The sequence below is a fragment of the Diabrotica undecimpunctata genome, chromosome 4, assembly GCF_040954645.1.
Source record: "Diabrotica undecimpunctata isolate CICGRU chromosome 4, icDiaUnde3, whole genome shotgun sequence".
NCBI classification, from domain to species: Eukaryota; Metazoa; Arthropoda; class Insecta; order Coleoptera; family Chrysomelidae; genus Diabrotica; species Diabrotica undecimpunctata.
The window spans coordinates 8,057,395-8,079,211 of record NC_092806.1 but is presented as its reverse complement, the minus strand read 5'-3'; the positions used below and the strand labels follow the sequence as shown (position 1 = coordinate 8,079,211).

General features: G+C 31.8%; 1 protein-coding gene across 1 annotated transcript; it reads right to left on the bottom strand.

Annotated features, from left to right (window-relative positions):
* Nucleotides 1-854: 854 nt before the first annotated feature.
* Nucleotides 855-21,809, bottom strand: LOC140439113 (uncharacterized). Its single transcript, XM_072528806.1, has 4 exons — nucleotides 21,686-21,809; nucleotides 11,469-11,901; nucleotides 3,269-3,429; nucleotides 855-1,007 (listed from the first exon to the last, which is right to left on the bottom strand). The coding sequence occupies exons 2-4, from the start codon at nucleotides 11,893-11,895 to the stop codon at nucleotides 912-914; spliced, it is 684 nt and encodes a 227-aa protein (XP_072384907.1). The 5' UTR covers nucleotides 11,896-11,901; nucleotides 21,686-21,809; the 3' UTR covers nucleotides 855-911.
* Nucleotides 21,810-21,817: the final 8 nt, after the last annotated feature.

Here is a 21,817-nt window from a genome sequence, read left to right as displayed (position 1 = left end):
ATTAGAAGGCTAAACAATATGATGAAACAAACAACAGGGGATTATCACGAAGGATTCAGAAAAGGTGGGTCAACTATAGACCAAATATGTACAGCAGTGGCGCACCCAGGGGGGTTAAACTAACCTTCCCCGAGGGCCCTATTGCGACACTGTTACACATTTTAAGGACTCAAAATGGAGGTAGCACCATAAAAAAAATTTCCAAAATCCCCCCCCCAGAGGCAAATTCTAGGTGCTCTACTGATGTACAGTAAGTCAATATATATAAAATCATACCTGTTAAGCCAGATTAACTTTTTAGTCTCGTTTTCTTAAACTTTTTGATATTGATTGTAGTTATATTATAAATACATAATTTCAAGTTTTGAATCCTAACTGTGATATTGTAATTTAAACTGCTAATGGGGTTATCCCGTGTATTAAATAAATAAATAAATAAAAGCTTACGCAGAGCTGGACACTAGAATAGGCCCTACATAGAAATAATTTAAGTAACTATTTTTAAAAAGCGGCACATACTATGGGTCTAAAAGTTAATGCCTCAAGACAAGTACAAGAAAACAACTCGAGAAAAAGTAAAAATGAAAGGCACTCGTATATCTTTGAGCGGGCAAAAATTTGAAAGAGTAGACCATTTCAATTATATTAAGTAAGATATCATCTTCACAGAGAAAGTTATCTATATTTTAACCAGTTAAGTCTCCAAAGGTTAAGTCCATTTTGTCCTTTTGATTTTCATCATCGTTTCCTCACATTATATGCCTGCATAGTAAAGATTATACAATCAGCGTGTTTTCTATTCCGATTTTTTTCGCTGGATCTTGCAGCATATCAAATTGAAACAACCATAAATATAAAACATTTAATAATAACTAGTACATATATATTTTTCTTTAATCTACTATTACAAATTATGAAACTGATTTCAAATGTTTGCCTTTATTTTGTCTGTCCCCAGATTTATTTCTCTTCCATTTCATCCTTCTGTTTTGAAACCACACTTTAACCTAAAACAAAGTTTTCAAATACAATAGATATTTTAATGTATTTTGGAGATCCTGAAAATATGACCAATTATGTACTGAACTATATGAAAACTTAATCAAGGAATTTAAAACACTATTCTGAGTAAATAAACTACAACTTGTTGATCACTGATTTGAAACTCAGACGTAATAGGATAAAACTACATATCAAGAGTCCCCCTTTATCTGATGGACTACCTGTACTAATTTATAATCTAAACATCGAATACATCCGAAACAACAGTCGAAGATTAAAAAGAAGTTAAAATAAAAAAGAAAATAGAACTAAAATTAACATCGACACTGGCGAAGCGTCCATGTAACAATTGTTACCAATGGTAACAGTTAAAAATTTTACAAATAAAAAATATTTTATGACTACTGTGAAATAATTTCATTTATATTTTTTTAGTAATTCAGTAAATAACCAACTATCGCACGAAAATATTGGCGAGTTTATGCGACTCGGTTGAACCTTGCACCGAGTCCGTCGGCTATCGGTCGGGACCGACCATCGAGTTAGATTTTAACTCCTAACTCGATGGGGCCTGGGGCCGACTCTTGTCTGATAATTTTGAAAGCGAGAGAGCATGGGCGCGCTCTTTCGCTTGTTACAGGATAAACTCCATTCGCTTAGCTCGGGCATATTTTGACAGATTCATTGTCGGAAACCTACAACACAACAATTCCTACTTCTCAGTATTAATAGCCCAAGTATCCTGCTATTACAGACTTCTTTCTTTAAAAAAAGAAGAATTATTCTAAATAGTCGAAGTGTATACTAAACCCATCAAATTTTGGGTAGTATATATTTAAAAAATATATATTTAGTTGTTATAATTTAACTTAACTATTTATTATATGGTGCAGATAAATAAATATTGATTGTCGGTAATTCGCAAAGTTCTATTTTATTTACTATTTAGTTTGTTTACTATTAATATTGGCTATGAGTACGGGTGCTTGGTTGTATAGTAATTTCCAGCCACTTTTAGTCTGTCAAAAAGTAACTAACTTCCCAAAAAAATAATTACTAAATTCACTAGACAGTTCGGACTGGGATTAGCGAACCGAGTTTATTAGTTGGCTTGTTAGCATTTTTTTTGGGTTAGTTTTCGTTAAGCCGCGTATCGCTTCTCCTAATTTTGTATTTTTTTCGCGATTTTTGGACCAATTTCATTTAATAACCATTCAAAACCAGTAGACTTTATCTACAAACTTTTTGAAAAAGCCCATATTCCATTTCAGCTTTTAGATCATTAAATAAGTATATCCCTCTATACCGACTTCTGCTTTTGAACAATGATGTTGTTGCGCCGTTTTTGTCGTTTTTTGTGAAGGTCTTTCACTGCTTTGGCCTCACTAATAATAATATACATCGCACTTGCAATAATTATATCCTCATCGGATGTCATTTTTACAATTTGCATCAAATAAATAACTGCCGCGTCAAGAATTGCTAAAAATACTTACTCGCGAAACTGATCGAATGACTGCAAACGAACTCGTTCCGTTCGCTGTAATGTGTACCTACCAAAGACCAAATTTTCCATCGAACATCGACCGAATTCGGTCGAAGGGCTTCGGTCAAATGCGTTCGTCAGATGTGTACGCACCTTTAAACATGGAAAGTGTCGCTGCATAATCGATCAACTACTTGAAAAGTCATTCTTCTTGTATAATTTTGAAGGAAAAAAGAAGATTATTGAAAAGGGAAGACCAACACCTATTTTAAACAATTTACAAAAGGAATAAAAAAGCGGTCGATATTTTAAATTTAGTTCGTACAGTGAAAATTTTTGGTAATGTGTTTGTAAGAAAAAGAGACTGTATTGTTGGCCATGTCTTCTGTTTTCTACAGAAAAAAATGGGTGGAATAGCGGCGGAGACCACGATTTAAATCATTTTAGAGTTTTATAAACGAGACATGAAGTTTCTTCCTTACATGTAAGATTTGTAGCCAATTTGATTCAGTTTCGCAAAACAGGAATCGAAAATTCTATTAGCCAAGCTTTTAAAGCAAATATTGCCAAACATCACGAAATTGTTAAAAAAAATAGATATACTGTTAGCACACTTATGGATGCCGTACGTTTTTTGGCCAAAGAAGAATTAGCGTTTGGGATTCATTTTAAAGGATCACTCTGAAAATTACAGGGAATTGTAAACATTAATTGCCAAAAAAGATCACAAATTTTGGCAACTCTAGAAAGTTAAATAAAAAGGAAATTATAATTACTCACTTGTCTTTCGGTTAAGTCCAGGGCTACAGCAATTTCATATCTCCTCAAACGAGTTAAATAATTTGAATGAACAAATTCTTTTTCTAGTTCCCTAATTTGGTTTTTTGTAAAGGCTGTTCTTTCTTTACGAGGTTTAGTGATAAATTCTGCGTCTTTGATATCTAAAACGGTAGAAAAAATTAACAAAATATATTAGAAATATTGCTGTCAAATACGGGTGCAGAATATATCATTCTAAAATAACCGCTGTGACGTTTGCGTAACACCAAAATATGTACACGGGTCAGTGATATGGGAAAATCATTTCACTCTTTCCCATATCACTGATACGGGTTTACTTATGTTATTAAATAAGATAATTTAAATTATCCTTAATCCCCCAATCATTTAGCGCATTTTAACTAAAATCTTCATTCATAATATAATTCTCATGAATAAAAAAAGTTGGCGAGAAACGGTTATACTGTAGTATCTACTTTTCTCTTATTTATGTATAAAATTAAGTTCGCAAATATTACCAAATTTTCATTCAGATATGACATTTCGAAACTCTACTGCTACTATCATACTGCTACCATTCCTTTGATTTTTTTCTTTATGTACATGAAATATTAAAATTACAAATTTCTATCGATGCACTAATCGCAGTTTCATATATCAAACTCACACATCTCCTTGAAAATGATATAAAATTTTGCAATATTTTCATTCAGTTTTATTTGATGCGAAGCGTGGGATTTTTTAATGTGCCGCTAATTGTGAAATCATCAAAGCGCCGCTCGATGTGCAACGAAATACTTCTGAGATCAGACATATCATATAATGAAGTCATTATTTCTAAATTAAGGAGGTATAAAGTTAGATATCTATAGGAAATCGAATTTCAAAAAGAAAAAAATAAATTAGGTGAAAATTGTCCCTCGTTAAACCAACACAAAACGTTGCATTTTTAGGACTGTAAACATTGCAAATTAATTATCGGTTCAACTCATAAAACCTTTATCTGCCATAGTTCTTGCATTAATAGTTTCCCTTAACAATTAAAGGGTTTACCAAACCTAGTGGCTTAAAACAAGAAATAATACATGAAAGAATTTGACGTTTTGTAATACTTTCTAATTAAGTATCGTATTTACATCAATTTTTAAATGGTTCAGTTTTTAATCCCATTTTAAACCATCAATTGGGAGACCATTTAGGTAAAGCAAAACCATGTTGGTTTAATATTTGATTTAATAGTACTTCAAGATAAGAAAATTGATTGGTTCCACCTAAGGTATCGTCCATATATGTTTGGGATAACAAAGCGCTAGCTGCTAGCAGAAATTGAGGGTTATTTTGTGCAGTATCTTTAATGACGCGGGTGGCTAAATCTGGAGAACAATTTTGTTCAAAACTGAGACGGGACAGTTAAATGCATTTAAGATCCTTAGAGGGTGAATCTCTCAACAAAATATTTTATAAATAGCGGTGTTTAGGCAACATTTCAATTTCTCCATACATCGTCTTTATATCTGCAGTCAAAATAAATTTAAAGGTCCTAAATCGGCAAAGAATATCAAATAAATTATCCTGTACTTGATAACCCTTTAGTGTAAGATCATTTAGCGAATATCCCGAAGTAGATTTGACAGAAAAGTCGTATTCGACGCGAAGTTGCGTTAATGTTGCTTGTTCTCTAATCACTGCATGATGTGGTATAAAGTATTTTAATTCATAAGCGACATTATCATACAAGTTTAAAGGTATAACTTTTGCGTGTTGTAGCCTTATATTATATTCTTCAATAACTTTTTTATATTCATTATAAAAATTTTGATCATTTTCAATTTTTTTCTCTAAACGTAAAAATATTTGTTTTGCAGTAAATAATGAAATTTATCTTGTGGGAGAGATATTATCTTGTTAAAAGAAAAATTGTCTATCTCATAAAAATCTCATTTTTGAAATCAGTTCAAAGAGGAGAATCTAAATATCAAATAAAAAGGGTGGAAGTAATTTTAAAAAAATAAAGGGATGATAAGTGGGGTGAGAGGGTGCATTTGCCAGCAACCTTTTAGTTTTAGTTTTATCTAAAAAGCACTGTATAATTTTGCTTTTTGCTACTGCTACTTTCGTTTTCTTAAATGGTGTTGTCCTGATGTTGCCTCCTTAAATGCTACTTTTCGCTTTTTGAGAATATGAAATGCATCGATTTTGTTTAAAAATATTATTTCTTCTTGTTTTACATATAAATACTAGTAATGCACGGACCAAAAAAGAAATAAGTGTTGTTTCACCCAATTATTACTATTTAACTAGCTTTTTTTCGGATTAAATTCTAATTGATAGAAATGATAACAAATTCTTGTTTTTCGCCTTCAAAAATTATTTTAAGAGTAATACATTTAGTTTTTGACGGAAAAATACGGCTCCAACTACACAAATAAAAAATAAATAAAGATATCCACCGGTCAATCCGAAAAAACGTAAAAGAAAACAATGCAAGATATATATATATATATATATATATATATATATATATATATATATATATATATATATAAAATAAAGTTTTATTTTGAGGTTGCAGTCATTAATATGGCAGGAAAGTAAAACTCTTTGTTCTTTAATCAAGCTTTCGCAAAATTTATTTGCTTCTTCAGGATATGCTAAAATATGGTAACAGTAAATACAACGAAATTAGAACTAAATAGCATTGTATAAAACTAGTAAAAAAAAAAAAAAACTTACAACATGAGGTTAATCCATTAAATTTTCAAATTTGCAAAACATTAAAACTTAACTTATTTTAAAAATTATACAGTTATGTAAGTACAATACTCCAATTTAATTAAGTTTTAATGTTTTGCAAATTTGAAAATTTAATGGATTAACCTCATGTTGTAAGTTTTTTTTTTTTACTAGTTTTATACAATGCTATTTAGTTCTAATTTCGTTGTATTTACTGTTACCATATTTTAGCATATCCTGAAGAAGCAAATAAATTTTGCGAAAGCTTGAGTAAAGAACAAAGAGTTTTACTTTCCTGCCCTATTAATGACTGCAACCTCAAAATAAAACTTTATTTTACATAACGTGTCAGTCAATAATACCTAACTACTTTATATATATATATATATATATATATATATATATATATATATATATATATATATATGTATATATATATATATATGTATATATATATATATGTATATATATATATATAATAAATGCCTATTGGAAGGACAAATACCAAAAGCATGGAAAAATGCGGAAGTCATTCTACTCCATAAAAAAGGAGACGCCGCAAATATAGAAAACTACCGACCAATAAGCTTGTTGTCACACCTTTACAAACTACTAACCCGAATAATAACAAATAGATTGACAGCTAAGCTAGATGCATACCAACCGGTGGAGCAAGCAGGCTTTCGTAAGGGTTTTAGCACTATCGATCACTTGCAAACAATCCGGACAGTTATTGAAAAAACAATAGAGTACAACATACCACTACATCTGGCATTTGTCGATTATCACAAAGCATTCGACAGTATCGAGAAATGGGCTTTCTTAACAGCATTGGACGACGCCAGAGTAGATTCAAGATATGCTGCCCTCCTTAAGAATATATACGATGATGCTACTTTTTACGTAAAAATTGATGATGATCTGGAAACTATGAAAATAGACCTTGGCAAAGGCGTGAGACAGGGTGACACCATCTCACCCAAGTTATTTACTTTGGCATTAGAAAATGTCTTCAAAAAACTAAATTGGGTCGAAAAGGGAGTAAAAATAGATGGAGTATATCTTAACCATTTGCGTTTCGCAGACGACATAGTACTAATAAGCACAGATATCCATGAACTAAAATCAATGCTACAAGATTTAAATCACAAATCGAATCAAATAGGATTAAAAATGAATCTCGACAAAACAAAGATATTAAGCAACAGCCTAGAAAACATCACGATAGATAACATCAATGTAGAAAAGGTAGAACAATATATATATCTAGGACATTCAATTAAAAACGAAAAGGAAAATCAAACCCTAGAAATTAAAAGAAGGACACAATTATCATGGGCTGCTTTTGGGAAGTTGAGCTTCATTTTAAAAGACAGAAAAATCCCAATACACTTAAAACGAAAAACCTATGACACTTGTATACTACCAGTTGCAACTTATGGATTGGAAACTATGGCAATAACAAGAAAAATGGCAGAACAATTAAGAGTAACTCAACGGGCCATGGAGAGGGCCATGTTAAATATAAGCCTCAGAGACAAAATTCCTAACACCGAAATACGTCGAAGAACTAAAGTAACCGACATCATGGAAAAAATAGCGACATTGAGATGGCAATGGGTAGCACATGTAGCAAGACAAGACACCAACAGATGGTCTCATAAAGTGACATTCTGGAGACCTCGAGAAACAAAAAGAAGCGTGGGAAGACCCAAAAAGAGATGGATAGACGATATAACAGCTGTAGCTGGAAAGCAATGGATGAGAATTGCAAAAGATAGGGAAGCGTGGAAACAATTGGAGGAGGCCTATGTCCAACAATGGATGAATGAAGGCTGAAGAAGAAGAAGAAGAAGATATATATATATATATATATATATATATATATATATATATATATATATATATATAACTAAAATAATTCAAGAAAACAAAAGTTTAAAAGTTTTGTACAAAATAAAAAACGGAAAAAAAAGATGGAAACATTACTACTGATAGAACCAAAATCCTTAAGGTTGTCGAATCCTTTTATCGCGAAATGTATGAGAGCACCGACGAAAGACAAGATCAGCCCATGCCCAAAATCACACACCAGGGATCAGAATTAATGCCAGAAATAACTCCATACGAAATCAAAACGGCACTTTTAGAAATGATGATACAAATCCCTGGCGATGACGGAGTAATATTTGAAGCGATCTAACTATGTGGAAATAAAATTATCCAGGCTTTGGCTAAGCTTTTCACCGAATGGATTTACCAAGAAAAAAACTCCTTCTCAATGGAACAGTGCAATCATTATTTTATTATACAAGCAAGGAGACATAACAGGTTTAAAAAAGTACCGTCCTATCAGTTTGCTTTCACTCATATATAAACTTTTCACAAAAATTATCAAAAAAGGACTGATCGCAAAAAAGTTAGACCTCTATCAGCCTAGAGAACAAACTGGATTTAGATCGAGATACAGTACTAACAACCACCCACTAGTGATAAAGAACCTGATAGAGAAGTCTGCAGAATACAACAAACCATTGGCACTGATATTTGTCGACTACGAGGAAGCATTCGATACCATAAACCATCAGAAAATGTTAAAAGCATTGACAGAATGCCGAATAGACCATCGCTACACTAACATAATCAAATATATCTACCAAAATGTCAGAGCTAGTGAAATACTATCTAAACAAGAAACAAATAAATTTTGTATTAAGCGAGGAGTATGGCAAGGAGACGTCGTGGATCCAAAGCTATTCACGACGCTTTTAGAACATACTCGTAAGAAGGCACATCTAAACGAGCATGGTAGCAACATAAATAGAGAGAAGCTCAGCTATTTGAGATTTGCATATAACATCGTCCTTATAGCTGATTGTTTGGATGTTGCAATAATAATGAAAAATTATATCACGCTTCCTTGGAGGTCGGACTAAAGATTGATATGAACAAGAACCAAATAATGACTAATCTGGTGCTAAATCGAAATATTGCTGTTGATGGAAGGGATATTGTGCAGACTACATCGTATAAGTACTTAGGACATGAAATTCTGTATTTAAATCGGATCTCCTTATATGCCTCAAAAGGAAAATCTTTGACCAATGTGTGTTACCTGTAGTCACATATGGAGCGGAAACATTAACACTCATAAAAAAGGTAGTTAATAAGATTCGCGTGACTCAGAGGGCTATGGAGCGTCAGCTGTTGGTTGTCTCTCTGAGAGACCGAATCCCAAACAAAGAAATACGGCGTAGAACAAAAACAATAGACGCCATCGAAAAAATCACGTCGTTAAAATGGAATTGGGCAGGAGACGTCGCTAGATTATCAGACAATTGATGGAAGCCGCACAAGTCAGAGACAGATGGAAAGAGCTGAGGGAGACCTATGTCCAGCAGTGGACTCATACAGATTATTGATGGTGATGATGACGATGACATTTAGTTGTTAACAAATTATTATAAATTTTCGATGGTAATATCTCATATTTATCGCTCTTTTTTGCCTTTACAGTAACATTTGACTAATAGATAATATATGTATTAATCGTTCTATTTTTATTTTGTATTTCTCCATTAGTTATGTGATACCCTGTATAATTTTTCAAAATTAATTTGTCCAAAAGGGTTTCTTGTTTTTTTGTCCCTTATTTATTAAATATTGTATCTAACTTATAGGACCACCCAGGTTGACAGCGCGTAAAATGACAAGGATCATCGCAAATTGGTAATAATATACATTTAATCGCCTTGTCAAACGCATCATTAGCATTTCACTAGAAGCAGCACCAACAGATGCCCTACTTCACATAATATATCTCTTTCTTAAAACTTTCTTCGTGCCGTTAAATCCCCTGTTTTTACAAGGGTGTGATTTATTGGATTGTTGTGTGTGAATATCTCCTGCGGGATGAAGGTATCCAATGTTTTTTTAGGAGCCGTTTAATACACGTGTATCAACTTCCGAAATATTACAAATATTTTGTTGAGCTCATTTGTTTCATAATCCAAAGAATTTTACAGCCATTTTTTTTCTGGTAATAAATTGATTTTGTTTTCTAAAAAAAGATATATTTTTTCAAATTTCTTAAGATTTTAGAATAGATGAAAGTAAAGGAGAGGCAAATGTGGATTATAGCCCGGTCAAGTAAGCTCAAAAAATAGGGGTGAGTTTACAAAAATTCGCATAGAGCTAAAAATTGGTACGAATGTTCGGGACACCATTATAAATAAAATGTGAAAGTCCCCTGTTGACAGTGACGCTTAAAAACAACACCGCGAAAGTTAGATTCAACGTAATAATTTCCCAAGAGATTAAAATAAACAAAGGAACAAAACAAGTAGCAAAACAGTAGTAGTAAACAAACCAAAACTGATTAATAAAAATATTATATCAACTCTTAATAATAGCCTACGCAGATGATCTGACTATAATAGCAAACACAATGACGCGCTAATAAAAGCATTAGAAAAAATTAGAAAAGAGAGCAAAAATAATAGGTTTAGGCTTAGATAATAGAGCTGATTCTACTGTTAAGTACCACAATTTGAGTGAGTGACTCACGTTTTAATGTCCTTTTATAGGCCAGTAAAATTAGACGTTTACCCTTTGGAAAAAAATATGTTGTTGGAATATCGTGGATTATGTGCAGAATCTGTTTAATATCTTAAAAATTGACAGAAACCTTCTTCTGACAAAAAATATATGTTTTGGAAAAGATTTGGGTTTTAGAGAAAATGTAACGTTGTCAAGACTGTCGCTTCTTAATCGTCGCTTAAGGGTGTATGATTCAACTTAATCCTATCTGCAATGTTGTAGTTTATGTCTTTCTCTAGGGGGAGATCAACAATGACGTCGCAGATTAAAGCAATGTAACCGGCAACAACGCCATTGTTCGGGTCGTTTCGCAAAACTAGGAGAGATGGAGTAGAAGAGAGAATTTTAAATGGAAATTAGTGGAATGTCATGAACAGAAATTTACTGAGAAGCAAGAAATTAAGTAAAAACACTAAAATTAATCTGTACATAAAGTTAATCAGACCAGTTGTTACGTATGCTATGGAACAAGAAAGACAAATAAAAAAAGGGAGGTCTGGTAATGTTAATAATGAGGGCAATACTAGGCTCCAATAACAAGAGAGGGTAAAAAAATACTTAAAACGCACATGAACATATAAAACTACGAACTAAAGGTAGAAAAATAGTCAGATATATTAAATGAAAAAGATGGATAGATGACGTGAAAGATGACATAAGAACCATAAAGATAGACCATAGATTGTAAAGCTCAATGCAAGAAGCAAAAAAAGTGGAAGCAGATCACCACATAATCCCATGCAACTCCAAACCTATGATTACTACACTGTCAACAACTGCCAACAGAAATAAAATGTCAAACGATTTTCCCCTGTGTCAAACGATTTTTCGTTTTGCATTAGAGGCCTATTAAAATATTTAAACTTACCTCTTGAGTCGTCTGAATATGAATTAATATCCAAGTTTTCGTCTAAATATCCATCACTGTCGTTAGCATGTTGTACACCATTTTGATTATAATCATCATTTGCTTTATATTGAAAATAATTATTCTCATAATTCATGTTTTCGTTAAAAAACATTCCGTCTCTATTCGCATCAATCCATTCTAAATTTCTCTGGACAATACATAAATATTCTTGTGGATGGTAATTTTGATTTCGATAATTTTGATAATTTTCTTGTTCAGAAATGTTGGTGTTGTTTACATCTGCATATTGCTCTGAATATTCATTTTCATAGTACGGAGACGATTTCAGATGGTTTACTGGAAAACTATAGTTTATTGCTAAATTCGAAGTCACTTGAGTATTCATACTGTGCGTTGGAGTGTTAAAAGGACATATTTGCTCCATTTCACCCTAAAAATATTGTTCTTTGAGAAAAAACCTAGGATAAAATAGATTTTGTCTAACCTAATATCGAGTGTGAGAGCACTGACACCACCAGTGATGGGACCATCGAGCAAAAAGACAAATACTGTCTTTTGCTCGATGGATGGGTCAAAACGATCATAAATATCATATATCATAGACAGTCATTAAATAGTGTTCTGAAGCAATTTTCCAATATTAAATATATCAAGTAAATATACAATGTATTAATATTATTATTAATTAACATTAATATTATTAATAAAGTAAATGTATTAATATTTTTACTTAATATACGTATTTAATATTAAGTATCATAAAATATTTATATTTTATAATGTTCGAGCCAGTAAGAATCACAGTGTTTCTTAGTTCCCGATAAAAACCAATATTTCATAACCAATAATGAATTCAAAAATAGTATTTTTGACGTGACAACGTCTTAAATTAGGTTGTGGCTCGGAGTCATTTAAGAAAAAGTGTAACGCCCGCTCACGTCTGTTACAGTGAGTCGCCGAACGAGAGAGAGGCCCGCCGGACCGGCGAATGCCTTGCGTCTCTCTCCCACTCAAACATGATCGGTCCGCTGCGCGCGGCACTAGAGAATTAGGCGCATTGAATCGCTAAAGTTGAAAATCGTTGAAAGTATCGTCAGCTGTGTCTGTAGTGAAAATGTGGAGTGCTTAGATTCGTCATTTACAACAACTACAACAATAAAGGTAAATAATTGTACACTAATATTTCATTATCGTAAACTATGATTGATTGATTAATTGTTAGATTGACACAAAAGTTGAGAAACTGAGTTTATAGGTTATGTCATACTATTGACAAATGTTGATAGTGTTAAGTAAATTATTAGTTTAAATCACTCTGCAATCAATCGTAATTCAGTCGATTGAGAAGAAACAGCGCGTATTGCTAGTCAAACATTTAAAATAAAAAATTATAACTTCTAACCTGTCAAAACAGGGCGACCAAACAAACGAACTAAACCGACCAATCACCACGCGCGGAGTTAGAATTTAACTGTGTTTAGCAAGAATTTCAAATTCCAATTTTAGTAAATGTTTTAATTTTCAACTTTACCATTTACATTTACAAATTTTAATTAATTTCAAATTTATTTAGCAAAAATTTGAACCTTCGACCTGAATAAGTGTTTTGATTTTCAAATTGATTCTTTAAAATTAAAAATATTAAAATATATATAATCAGAAGTGAACGTCACATAACATTATCTGTACTTATTATTATTTAATATGTAGGCAAATACATGTGACCATACTTGGTAGACACAATTGGAAATAGTAATTTTTTATAACTGAAAAAAATAAATATATAAAATACTGGTAGCAAACAATAACTTCAATGATCGATATCTCCGCAACTAATTGATATATCGAAAAAAATTTCAAATAAATTTTGTAGAAAATAATAAGATCAATAATATAATATAAAATAAATAATATATAAAATAATATATAAAAATATAATATATAAAATATAAATAATATATAAAATAATAATATATAATATATAAAATAATAATAATAATAATAATAGTCGATCGGATAGCCAAGCGGGCTGGGCGGCTGGCTTCTCCTTCGCTTCACTGCGAGAGATGTCAGTTCAATCCCCAGCTCGGTGTACAGAAAACAAAAAGGCTAACGCAGCAGTTTAAAATTCTAAATGAATCTGCGGCTTAGTCTAGAATATGCTGGTATCTGATCGGCCTATGGTGGAGCAGTACGGCAAGAGATAAGGGCTTGCGGCTTGGTGATACTCCTCCATAGATCCCTACCGGAAGGGCGTGTGCCGCCTAAATACCGGGTATATATATATATATATATATATATATATATATATATATATATATATATATATATATATATATATATAAAATAATATATAAAAAATATAAAATAAATATTAAATAAAATAAAAAATATTAAATTAATATTAATGATATTATTATCATTTTGACGTGACAACGTCTTAAATTAGGTTGTGGCTCGGAGTCACTCATGAAAAAGTGTAACGCCCGCTCACGTCTGTTACGATGAGTCACCGAACGAGAGAGAGGCCTGCCGGACCGGCGAATGCCTTGCGTCTCTCTCCCACTCAAACATGATCGGTCCGCTGCGCGCGCAGCACTAGAGAATTAGGCGCGTTGAATCGGTGCGTGCTTGTGTCTCTGGGAAAAGACGTTGTCACGTAAAATCTTCGCCCGTAAAACCGACTTTACAGGCAACCGATTTTTTTACTTGTGTTTTTAAACCTTTAATATCGTAATTTTGGGTTTTTTCAGTTTTAAATTGTTTATAATCGAAAACTATTAACTATACAGAAAAATTACAAGTGAACTATTTTGTTCAGAATTATCCAAAAAAATTAAAAAAAAATGTGTATGCCGAAAAAACTGATTTTTACAATATTTTTCCTAACGAACTCAAGCTTTTTGATTTGTCTATAAACAATTGATCAAATAAGTCGATTCTTATTAGATTCTTAGAAGATTAAATTCATCGGCAAAAACAACCAAAGAAATTGTAGTTTCTTTATTGATACACATTCAGTTGTGTAAAAATCTCAGATGTCCTGAGTAAACTACGTAGAAAATTCGGATAGTTTTAGAAAAACAACAGATGTCCATGCTGTTTGTTGTAAAAGCCACACTTATCCCAACTTGGTCAATGGTCATCGCTAAGCGTGAGTGATCTTGTCTATAAATTTATCAGTTGTTTGCGATCTTTGTTAATAACAGGTGATATTATTGTTTCTTTTGTATTAGAAAAATAGTTCAACATGGAGAAAACTGTTCAATGCAATACCTCTAATATTTGTGCCAAAGCTCTTCGTAGTATTTTCGGCGTTACTGAAATGCAGATTCGTCGAATTAGAAATAGCTTAGCAATGAGTGGATGTTCTCCAATAGATGCCTGGGGCAAGCATACAAATAGGCCTAAGAAAACACAACCTGCTGATATAGAAAACAAAATAGCTCACATTTCTTTATACAAAGGCCGCCAAAGTCATTATACACGGACTCTGGACAAAAAGAAAATTTATCTACCATCAGAGTTAAATGTAAAAAATATGTAGAGCCCTTAAAGAACTTCACCCACAGTCCAAGGTTTCTTACTTTGTTTATTGTAATATATTTCAAACTCTATTTAATATTTAAAATTTCAGCATAGTAATAGTGTATCTGCAATAACCTTTGACTTTATGCAAAATCTTCCGCTACCCAATTTGACTACAAATAAAGTTTTCTACAGCAGACAACTTTGGTACTATGTATTTGGTGTACACGACATCGGAGGCAATGATGTCTATATGTATACCTATCACGAAAAAATGGCTGAACGTGGTCAAAATGAAGTAACTTCCATGATATTTTATTATCTAAAAGATCATATACTCGCTAAAATGGATGAAATATGGTTTTTCTCTGATGGTTGCCCCGGGTCAGAACAAAAACTACATCTTTATCTACTTTTCATATATCCTGGTGCATGTACTGTATGTATTTGGTTATTTCTACGAGGATATTACATTATGGTTATTTTTCAATATATTTTGATAAGTTTTTACCGATTTTTGTTTAAAATATCAATAAAAATTTGAAATCAACTTGTACAATTACTTTGATATCCACATTTCTTCCAATGAATATCTTAGTAAAAGTAAAATTTGAAATAAATTGAAGCTGGGCAGTTTTTCTTAATTTGCCAAAATTTGAATTTTTGGACAAGTGTTGTTTTTCAAATAAACGCTTCAATTAGAAAGAAGATACAGAACAGGCTGGTAAATATTAAAGATTTAATTCAAATTAAATTTGAATTTAATTTAATTATTGGATAGGCCAAGAAGTTCAAAGATCAAAATCTATAAATCCATCGTCAGACCTGTAATAACATACGGATGCGAAACGTGGACCACGACGAAAGCAAACGAAGAAAAGCTCAGACGCTCAGAAAAATTTTCGGACCTCGTCATGACATCACCACAAAACAGTATAAGATCAAAACCAATATCGAATTAAAAGCACTCTACAATGACGCCGATATTGTCCAAGAAATTAAATCACAGCGACTAAGATAGGCAGGCCACGTGCACAGACTGCATAACGAGAGACTTGTAAAACTGGTATGGGAAGAGATTCCCACAGGCAAAAGACCACTCGGACGTCCCAGAATGCGATGGAGAGATAACATCCAAGCAGATCTCCGGAAAATGAACATTCCATTTGACTCTAGGTTGATGGAAGACCGAACAAATTGGAAAAAAGTTGTACAGTCAGCCATGACCCACCCATGGTTGTAGCGCTACGTGATGATCATGATGGTGATGATAGGCCAAGGATATAATGTTAAATCAGAACATTTTAACGGTTTTAATAGAACCAAAACACATACAAAAGGATTATGTGAATTAACTATCTAAAAAAGATCTATGCAGAGGAAGAACAAACCACGTTAGAACCGGAAACACCAGAAAACCACAAATGGAGAACTTAATATAAATGTACAGGAAGTTCGTAAAATATTGAAAAGCTGAAGAACAGAAAAGCAGCAGGTAAAGACGGGATACCAAAAGAATTACTGAAATATCGTGAAGCAGCAATGACAGAACAATTAACAATATTAATTATTAAAATTATAAAACACAGTAAAATACCGGAAGAATGGAGAATGAGCGAACTAATTCTACTATTCAAAAACGGAGATAAACAGTCAGAAAACTACAGAGGTATAAACTTGTTAAATACTACGCTAAAACTTAAAACTAGAATTTTACAATTAGTGCTAACAAATCAGAGGATAAGGTTAGCAGATGAACAAGAGGGTTTTCGTAGTGGTAGGTCGTGTACCAATGCAATATTCGTTATAAAGCAAATTACTGAGAAATCACTAGAGTATAATGGACCAACATTTTTGTGTCTGATTGACCTAAAGAAAGCGTTTGATAGGGTAAGACTCAAAGATGTAATCCATCTTGTGTGTAATAGAGAAGTTCCCTTAAATATTACAAAAACAATCGAAAACATCTACAAAAACAACAAAATGGAAGTCAGAATAGATAGACAACTTACAGAACCTATAGAAATAGGCAGCGGAATAAGACAAGAAGATTAATTGAGCCTCATGCTCTTCAATTTGATCATGAATGAAATCATCAAAACTGGTTCAGAGATTTACATAAAGAGCAAAATAATTTAATATTTTATCTCAGAAAACTATAACAATAGTAGTCAGCAAAGAACCAACCAGATGTAAAATAGAAATTGATGGCATTAGTATTGAACAAGTAAGGGAAATAAACTACCTGGGAATTACACTGTCTAGCTATGGAGACATGGACAAAGAAGTGAGAGATCAAGTACAAAAAGCAAATAGACTGGCAGGATGCCTTAATAACACTATATGACGAAACAGACAAATTAAGACTGAGATCAGGTCAAGAATTTATAAAGCTAGTGTAAGACCAATAATTAGTACGAATTGAAAAAGAGATATCTGAAGAAATGGAAATAAAGAGAGGAGTCAGGCAAGGCTGCATACTATCACCTCTATTATTTAACGCTTATTCTGAAGAGGTAATTCTGGAAGATGAAACAGTCGGCATAAGAGTAAATGGAGTCTTAGTTAACAACATCAGATATGCAGATGATACAGTAATAATAGCCGATAGTTTACACTACCTGGAAAGACTCATAAGTAAAATAGTAATGTGTAGTAGGGAGTACGGACTCCCGCTCAATATCAAAAAGACGAAGTTTATGAAAATTTGTAAAAACAACCATAATACTAACGAAATCTTGACAGTAGAAGGCCACCAGATCGAAAGAGTAAAAAAGTACACTTACCTAGGAACACTTATAAGAGAAAATAATGACTACACTGCAGAAATCAAAGTCAGAATCGAAAAAGCACGTTCTAATTTTATAAAAATGAAAAAGGTCCTATGTGGCAAAGATTTAACATTAGCTCTTAAAGTACGCCTAACAAAATGTTACGTATACCGTGTACTATACTAGTGTGGAGTCGAATCATGGACGTTAAATCTAGACACAATGAGACGACTTAACGCCTTTGAAATGTGGACCTATAGAAGAATTATGAGGGTTTCCTGGGTAGATAGAGTTACGAACAATGAAGTACTGAGAAGAATAGGTAAAGAGAAGGAAGTTGAACTTAAAATTAAAGAAAGAAAGCTACAGTATCTCGGACATGTGATGCGGGGCGAGAAGTATGGCATCCTGCGACTCATAATGCAAGGAAAGATAGATGGTAGAAGAAGCATCGGAAGAAGACGAATTTCATGGCTCAAGAACCTGAGAGAATAATTTGGATGCAGCTCAAAACAACTTTTTAGAGCTACTGCCTCAAAAATTAAAATAGCTATGATGATTGCCAACCTCCGTAGCGGAGATGGTACATGAAGAAGAAGAAAAAGAAGACCAATAATGGCATATGTCTCAGAAACAAGACCCGACACAGCCACAACGCAGAGGCTACTGGAAACGGCAGAGATGAGAGTATGGAGAAGAATTTCAGGAAATACGCTGAGAGATCGAAAGAGAAGTGAAGACATTAGAAGAAAATGTAACGTACAGTATATAAATGAATGGACACAAAATATAAAAAAGGAATGGAATATCCACATAAGCAGAATGGAGCAGACTCGTGTCGTCAAAATAGCAGGAGATAATTCACTAATTGGCAGAAAAAGTATAGGATGACCCCGCAAAAGATGGAATGACAACCTTCCATAGAGGTATTAATCCGCCAATAAACAATCAGAATTGCTTATAAAGAGGAAGAAGAAAAACAATATTAACTCAATATATCAAACTATGTCAAATCTTTAAAAGAGTGGACGAAGCAAAACATAAATCGTGCCAATCAGGTTAGAATTGATCAGTGTCGTTTATATTATCAAACAAATATATGTAATAGATGTAAAATAACTCAATGTAAAAAACTTGTTAAAATATTCACAACTTATTCAAGAAAATTCCAATAAAAATCTTTCTGACCACCTAAAACCATTCTTAGACGAGAAGTATAACAAACTATATTTAGTCCAGTCTGGTTAAAAAAAAAAGGTGGAAAAATGTTTCGCAGATATTTGAAGCTTTTAAGACATAGGTGGGGGATACCAGATGATAAATAGATGAAAAGATACTCCTAGTTTTACCTTGCGTTTTTTTAAACAATAATTTATGGTCACAATTTGATTTTTTGTCTATAAATTTTTTCCTTTAAATTTTAAATAAACAATATTTATGTCATTTTTTTATGTCAAGAATATCTTTATTTTCCCGTTTTTTTAATTAAAATTGATAAATAATTTACAGAGATATTTGCAAAAAATCAGTTTTTTTGCACTAATTTATAAATTTTATTAATTTTTTTATTAACAAAACAAAATGGTATTAATACATTTAAACATCAAGGAATTACCATCTTTTAGATTTGTGCGAAATTTCCCCCCGATCAGTCAAATATTTTATAAGTTATTTAATTTGTTTATCCCTGAGGCTAATTATTTAAACTATTGAGCTTGCCCTATGCATGATGCTAGACACATTCATCAAATTTTATAGGATTCTTTAAGACTTAGGCTATCTCAGAAGTTAAATGCATATTGAGTTTTCATCGAAATTATTTACAAAATAAACGTTTGAAAAAGGGATATGTTTTTTACTTATAAACAATTGTAATAACTTCTATATTTTTCAAGCTACAGACTTGTACGTACAACCATTGGATAACTGGTAAAAAAGCTCACATTAAAAAATAAAAAACCTTCTATGACCAATAGGAATGAAGTTAGTCACTATTTTTAAAAAAATCATATCTCCATTGTTTATAAACATTAAGAAGTAAAATTTGCACAAATTTTGAATGAAAATCTAAACTTTATATTGAAACTTATAGCTATAAAATTTATCTAATTTTTCGAAACGACGGTACTATCGAAAGATCGACATAGGAAAGTGGAGAGGATATCTGTTTCAGCTCCGTTTTTTTTTCGGCATCGGAACTTCAAATTGCAACACGTAGGAAAAATTTACATTATCTCGGCTTCCTTTGCAGCTGCAAGCCTCTTTTTTTAAATCTTGGGTAGCTCGTTGTAGTAGTTGTAACATATGTTTTTTCATTTTATATGAATGATGTAATAATACTTATATATTTTATAAATTAAATTTCAGGTAATTTTTTACACATTATATTATTATATTCCTTATATTAATTATAATTGTTTGTATTTTTATAATTAACAATATTGATTTTTATTCTATTTTTCTTACAAATATGATATACAATATTAATCTAATCTGCCTTACTGCTTTGATAAAATAAGTCGATTTTTTCATCACTTGCATTATTAAATTTTGCAATGTTTATTGAACTTTACTTTTTTTTATTTTCTTTACATACATTGGTTTAAAAGTTAAAATTTGGTTCATTTATTCGACTTTACTGTCAGACATATTGAAAGAAGAAGTAGAATACGCAATAAGAAACGCTAAAAATGGAAAAGCAAATGGACCGGATTTAATTCCTACAGAACTGTTGAAGCTTTTGAATGATAAATCCGTAACCATAATATTAAATTTTGCAGCGAGGAGCTAAAACAGTTTCCCCCCCACTTTCCTATGTCGATCTTTCGAAAGTAACTTCGTTTCGAAAGGTTTTAAGTTTCGAAAAATTGGATGAATTTTATAGCTATAAAATTCAATATAAAGTATAGATCTTCATTCAAAATTTGTGCAAATTTTACTTCTTAATGTTTATAAACAATGGAGATATAATTAACAAAAAAATTGTCGCTAACTTCGTTCCTATTGTTCATAGAAGGTTTATTTTTTTTTTGTTAAATGTGAGTTTTTTTACCAGCCTAATGGTTATATGTACAAGTCTGTAGCTTGAAAAATGTAGAAGTTATTACAATTGTTTATAAGTAAAAAAACATACCCCTTTTTCAAACGTTTATTTTGTAAATAATTTCGATGAAAACTCAATATTCATTTAACTTCTGAGATAGTATAAGTCTTAAACAATCCTATGAAATTTGTTAAATGTGTCTAGCATCATTCATAGGGCAAGTTCAATGGTTTAAATAATTAGTCCCAGGGATAAACAAATTGAATAACTTTTAAACTATTTGACCGGTCGGGGGGAAATTTTCTTACAAATTTAAAGGACCTTAATTCCTCAATGTTAAAATGTATTAATAACGTTTTATTTTGTTAATAAAAAAAGTAATTAAATTTATAAATTAGTGCAAAAAAACTGCTTTTTTGCAGATATCTCCGTAAATTATTTATCAATTTTAATTGAAAAAACGGTAAAATAAAGATATTCTTGATATAAAAAATGGTATAAATATTGTTTATTTAAATTATAAGGGAAAAAACTTATAAATAAAAAATCAAATTCTAACCATAAATTATTGTTTAAAAAAAACGCAAGGTAAAAATAGGAGTATCTTTTTATCTATTCGTCATCTAGTAACCCCCACCCTTGTCTTAAAAGCTTCAGATATCTGCGAAACATTTTGCCGTGAAATCGATGATTTTTGTATACCCAGACTGGGCTAATTGTAAATTTTCTAAAAGAAACTAATCTATTTGACCATTTGTAGATTAAATCAATCTGTACCATAATGTAAATTAATACGATATATATTGACTTATCGCTAATAACCGTAGGTGGTTGATGCGACAGAAATTTTAAATAAGAAAAAAAATTCTTACGATCTATTGATGATGTAGTATTTCATTAACTTTGTCGCCACAATTCGCACTCTACTTTGACAAAGAACACGTTGATATACTTATTTAAACTGGCAAGACACAAAATAAAGATTCGAGATTTTCCACACACTG

Excerpts from the sequence above, each read along its gene's own strand:
- LOC140439113 (XM_072528806.1), bottom strand. The coding sequence starts at position 11,895 with ATGGAGCAAATATGTCCTTTTAACACTCCAACGCACAGTATGAATACT. Across the intron at positions 3,430-11,468 it reads ATATTCAGACGACTCAAGAG|ATATCAAAGACGCAGAATTT; the intron begins GTAAGTTTAAAT and ends CTACCGTTTTAG. Across the intron at positions 1,008-3,268 it reads TGGACTTAACCGAAAGACAA|GTTAAAGTGTGGTTTCAAAA; the intron begins GTGAGTAATTAT and ends ACTTTGTTTTAG.